This window comes from Cryptomeria japonica, chromosome 1 (assembly GCF_030272615.1).
Source record: "Cryptomeria japonica chromosome 1, Sugi_1.0, whole genome shotgun sequence".
Taxonomy (NCBI): Eukaryota; Viridiplantae; Streptophyta; class Pinopsida; order Cupressales; family Cupressaceae; genus Cryptomeria; species Cryptomeria japonica.
This window is the reverse complement of record NC_081405.1, coordinates 519,367,458-519,373,457: the sequence shown is the minus strand read 5'-3', so window position 1 is coordinate 519,373,457 and position 6,000 is coordinate 519,367,458. Positions and strand designations below refer to the sequence as shown.

Here is a 6,000-nt window from a genome sequence, read left to right as displayed (position 1 = left end):
CAATGGCTTCTTTGAGATTGTGACTTATTGTAGAGCTTTGCAAGCAATGGCTATGTGAAGAGCTCATGGCCTCTTTGTTCTTTGGAATTTCGTTCCTTTAACCCTAGCAAAATTTGTAATACACTGTGGTAATGAAAATGGCAGCTTTTATATTATGGTATCAAAGTTACTGTTTACAGGCTGATAGGGTGCCTACAAGTCTTACACTAGCTATACACACCTTTTAAAATAAAAGCAAGTAATTTTTTTCACAAAATACAAATGATGAATAAAATCAAGTGCTCAACTGTATTTCCTTTCTATTTTATTACTTTGATATATATAGAGAGAGGGATCGCTATCTGTTTCCACTTTATTAGTTCCTTGCATTTCATTGTGCGCATGACATTTATAGTTTGTTGACCAAGCACGATTAATGCAACTGAAAATAGAATTAACACATGGACTGAATTTTTTTTTTAAATGCTAAATAAATTTGGTAAATAGCTAATGGTAGATCATAACTGAACTGAGACGTTACTTATACATTATGCACCCTTGAAATTTTAAGAGTGTTCTCAAAACCAGAACACGTTGTAAAACAAAAAAATTATTCTGTTACCTATTCAATCTTAGTTATCATTAAACTAATCCACTCAGTACAACATTTGAGGAACAATAGTGCTCAACGATAGGCAAGAAAGAAGTGTCATGAAGCCATGGTTGTAGATGGACAGTTACCAATGGTGTCACAACCAAGAATGTCTTTGTACTCTCTTGTAATCCAAAACTGATCATATACTTTCCCATCTGAGCTTTTCTTGTACTCAAATAGCAAAGAGGAATGATTGAAAGCTGTGAGCTTCACGAATCCAAAATCATAATCTTTGAAAAGGCTCCAACTGGTCTGTAAAGTGGTAAAGTCAGCCAAGGCTGCCCCACCACCACCAACCACAACATGAATAGTTGCATTAAAAGTACCCCTATAATTAACTCTTTCATCACTCACGCAATAGTTCTGCACCATAAGAACATGATGTCATTAATAAGTCTGTAAGTCTAATAATCTATCTTCAACAAATATTTGAATCTGCCAAGAAAGGACCACTTTTAAAAGGACATAGATATAAAGAAAAACAATTATGCACCACTCAATTTACATTTATTCATCAGCAGTATCATAAATAACTTACTTGATAAATGGGGCATGTTCGCTCATAACTGTGAACATGACCAAAAAAGGCAAGGTCCACCTTATACTTCTGCCATAGTGTTTGAAGACTCTCTCTCCCCATAGGCTCTTCAAATGATCCTTCCTCTGCATACCAAGATGCAGAGGAGTAGCCCAAAATGCGGTGTGAAATGAAAATAAGCCATGGTTGTTTATGTCTATCAACAGATGCAAAGCATTCCTCAATAAACTTGTATTGTTCCGTTCCCTCTCGCCAATCAAACTCTGAATTTGCAATGCAGAAATGGAACATGCCATAGTCTAAAGAATACCTGAACATTCATGCTTACAATTATTTATTAGTAGACATAATTGCATAATTGGAACTGAACAGAGGAACATACTAAAACCTTTCTTTACATTTCTACATTTCTGCATCCAGTAACTAGTTAAATACAAATTTTGTCTACATAAATAATAGTGTAAACTAGGAAGCAAAATGTAAATGAAACTGCAAAGATGTCACTCTAAACATCTACTATTTGCACATTCTTTTTGTCCTTCACTTAATTATGTTACTCAATAGCTATGGACATGTCTGTCTACAATGAAAGCTATAAATAGGACTGTGCTGAGCATTCTGCTATTTTCCTTTGGTATTTACTCATTTAACAATAACAAGTGCCATCATTCCATGTCCTTCATAGAATCATAACTAAAAGCTTCACACCTTGTGGAGCATTGCACATACACCATGTTTCTATAATGTGTTTGATCCTGCCACTTAAAATAAGCTCATACTGCTGTACATGATTGAGAGTTTGGAGGTCCTCGAAAGAAAAATAAATTGAAGTGGGGGCATGTGTGACCAGAACACATGTTTTCATCTTGTGCCCCCCTAGGTTATTTTGGGGATGTATTTTTCTAAATTATTTGTGTGTGATGCACACTATTGATCTTGTGATCCAATCTAGCAAAATTTACCTTGAGATTATCCACTACCCAACTAAATATGAAAAACTGCTTCTGAGGTCTTGGTTTCAAAGTTTGTGTGGGGACATGCAAGCTGTTCTTTTCTTCATGAAAGCACCAACAATCCTAAGTGTTAGTGCTTGGCAGTACCATTAATTTAAAAATTTTGGTTAGTGTGTCATCTCCTTCATTTAGCATCTTTGTGAAAGTGGTTAAGCCTTTAAGCTTTGCAATTTAAAGAGTATTGTTGTCCATCCAACCAGAGGATACTCAATGATTGAAGAATTAAATACTACTTGCCTCTATCAAGCAAAAAATTAGAATGGGATGTAACCCTTGCTTCTAGTAAGAATATAGAAAAGGGAAAGGATATAACTCTTGTTCAGGCACATGCAATGGAGATTGGAGACACCAACCTCTTGGCTGAAGAATTAAAGTAAAAACATTAGTTTGCACTTTATTTCCATTTTAAGGATATTGTTCATATTCATACTTTCCTTGAGGAAGTAAGCATAGAAGATGAAACAATAGGGAGGTTAGGAAATCATATTTTAATTTGGCCTCAGCTCACATAGAGATGTTCCCTTGTTATGATGATACCATTTACATTTTAGAAGAAAGAACAATTTAGGGGAAGAAAATGTATGGGCTATCACGATCCATAAATTGAGTAGGATGCTCCTAAACAACTTACCAATCACGGATATCCACTTCTTGACTTCTAAAAACCACCTCAGTACAACCAATTTTTAGCGTTTTAGTCATATAAGTTATAACAATTGGACAATCATGTATTTGAATTCAAACATCATCGTGCTAGCATGGAAACATGAAAACAAAAATAAGGAAACATATGACAATGATGTAGACATGATATTTGACCTACAGAAACCCTAAATAGGGGAAAATTTTTAGTTTGACGGGAAAATACTCATCTCCACTATGCAAAAATCAAGTAGAGTCATGTACAATGATGTATGGTTTGACTATGACCTACAAAGTTCAACAAGTTAAACAAGTTTATACAACCTCCATCCAGCTGCTTTGTTCCAAAACCCTGCTCCAAATGTGTATTTAGCATGCAAATCAATAGTTCCGAAGGTAAACCAACAAGAGTACCGACCCATATGTAGTGCTCAAAACTGGTTGAATTCATAGTTACAAGACATAGACTTGGTGTAGATTCGACAATTTGAAAAAAGTTTAAACCATGAAATATACAGATTTTTTAGGATTTACAACTTGTATCATGCACCCTTCAATAAATAAACTTAAATGACACAATAAACTAATCAAATGGAAGCTACTTTGGTTACATACACAAGCATACATCATCACATTAGTATAAAAGTAGATTTTAGTTGAAGGAAACAAATTATTAGATATATAAATATTGTCAAGTGTTTAAGGTGTACAAAACTCATGGATTATGATATCCACGACATCAAAAACAAAAATCACAATATGGAGTCATGAACTATGGCAGAAAGGAGCTTGTATCACTCACCGTAACATTAATAGCTCTATGTGAAGTAAACAAGTTTGGGATCATAGTTTGAGGACTCGGTCTCGACAACCCAAAATAGGACTCGGACTCGGGACTTGGCAAAGAGGAAAAATGTAGTTTTACAAAAAAAACAAAAACAAAAGAAATTAAATTAAATGATTTAGAGAACATAGGAGCCTAATTTGATTATCAATTTGTCATAATTCAAACATTACACATGTCATATGATCTTCAAACAATTAATATTTAAAAGTTCATCATTCAAATTTCACAATTTCATACATAGTTTCAAATTCAAATATATAACAACATTAGTTTATAAATGTTTACACATAATGATATGTCAAAATGAGAAAATCTGAAAAACAATTAAATACAATCTACATCTTTCTCTTTCCTCTCCTAATGTAACTCAATTTTTCAGACCTTGAACTAGAAGGTGCCACTGCTACAACATCTAAATGTTGATGAATTGTTTCTTGATCTTCAAAATATTCTTCGTCCTCCTCCACTGCATCCAATTATTCTAGGGGTTTGGGAGTGGAGAACCTAATGGATTTGAGGGACAACAATGATAAGTTGCACAAGGTGTTAGATATGAGAATAACCCAACGATAGAAAAAATTTTTGGATGACTAAAAATGGTTTAGTTTGAGCCAAAATATGAAGAAATGGACGAGTTTGAGCCAAAACATGAAGAAATGGACAAGAAAGTGCAAAAAGAAGTGAGAAAAGAAATAAAAAACCCAATTTTTAAAGTTGCTGAGAGTCCCGCATCAAGACTGGTGAGTTCGACTCTAGGACTTGAGCGAGTCTCACTGCAAAAATCGAGTGTTTTTGCTTTGGAATCATCTAGATGAGGTTCACGAGTCCGTGGCGAGTCGAATTAGGGAACCAATGGACTCGCGAGTTCCGCTAGTCCCAACAAGTCCTAGCCAAGTTTTCAATCTATGCTTAGGATATTTTGACTTAGAAAACTACAAGTATAAATATGATCTAATTTTTAGGGATTAAATGGGGAAAAAATAGAGAATAAAAAATGTTGCTCTTCTATTTAACATGGCCTAAAAATATTTTCATTTTAAAAAAAAAACTAGAGTAGGGATTTGGGAGTATTGCCCTCAATGGAATCAAAGAACAGTCTCCCTTGTGGGGTTGAGGGGCAATGCCCCTTGTGGGGTCTAGGGGTAGCATCCTTAGTGCACTCCTAGTCATGATATAGGGTGCCAAGCCCAAATTAAAGCCTTTGACACCACACAAACTATCATGGTGCATGCCTTCACAAATTTATTGCTTTTACCCACCCTCCAAAGGTCCTCAAACTCTCCAAAGAATGCTTGACTTAGATGCTTTTATATCTTAAGCATTTTTTAATTTTTATGCTTCACATACATATTTTTGAGGAGTTTGGTGAGTCTAGCAAGACTTTCTATGTACTTGGTTCATGAGTCCTCAGGCCTTGTTTTGACCTACTTGCCTCGAGACTTGCTGAGTTTGGGCAAGTCTTGGTGACTCTTGCAACACTGGTTGAAATAACCTCCTACACATCCCCAAAGAGTGCGGACATGCAAACCAACGCTTGAAAAGTGAGATGAATAGATGAAATCCCTTATATTCCATGTTTTCCTAAATTAGCCTAAATCATGGGGGGCATGTGAGATAGTGTCAAAGTAGTTGACGAATCTTCTCTAAATCACAACTTCGATATGACTTGAGCTCTTTGCACACCCTGCCCTATGTATTTTGATGTGAATAAGTATATAATTAATTTTATACAATAATTTTAATATTATAACTATTATGCACTATTATAGATGGCACTTTGATGAGAAAGGGGCAAACCCCTATAGTTTATAATTAATACTATAAAGTAGTTTTAAAATTTAAAGTATTGACTATTAATATAGTTTTTAATTAATATGTTTAATTTTTGCTCAAACAAAGACACAATTTATTATATGAGCAATGTATCCAAAGTGCTCCATGAAATAAATCTGAATGACAACAAACAAGCTTATATACTTGTAATAAAATAACCTCCAACACATAATCATTAACATTTGTCTCCACCTAAAATAGTAATTGCAAGCTATGCATTGCCAAAACCAATGGCTTGCTACTCTTTTGCTTCAGCTAAACAAATGCCTTTTGTTGAATTCTACCCCATATAAAGGACTTGCCAATTGCCATTAGGGAATATAAAAGCATTGCAATTGTGGAATATGATTTGATAAGCTTTCTCAAATATTGAACTACCCCGACAATACTCTCCTCAATCACAATGAAAGTCTTGGATCACTTCAAAATGGCTTTTAGTTTTACTAAATTCCTAACAGTAGTTGGATTGCTGTCTAATAAATTTTGATCTCAA

General features: G+C 34.5%; 1 protein-coding gene across 1 annotated transcript in view; it reads right to left on the bottom strand.

The window, feature by feature from the left end:
- Positions 1–446: 446 nt before the first annotated feature.
- LOC131070309 (probable inactive purple acid phosphatase 27) overlaps positions 447–6,000 on the bottom strand; it is a 74,660-nt gene continuing 69,106 nt past the window's right edge. Inside the window, exons 6-7 of the mRNA XM_059219356.1 lie at positions 1,173–1,482; positions 447–997 (exon numbers count right to left, since the gene is read on the bottom strand). Coding sequence (XP_059075339.1) covers positions 689–997; positions 1,173–1,482 — 619 coding nt within the window. The 3' untranslated portion in view covers positions 447–688. The remainder of the gene's footprint in view (positions 998–1,172; positions 1,483–6,000) is intronic.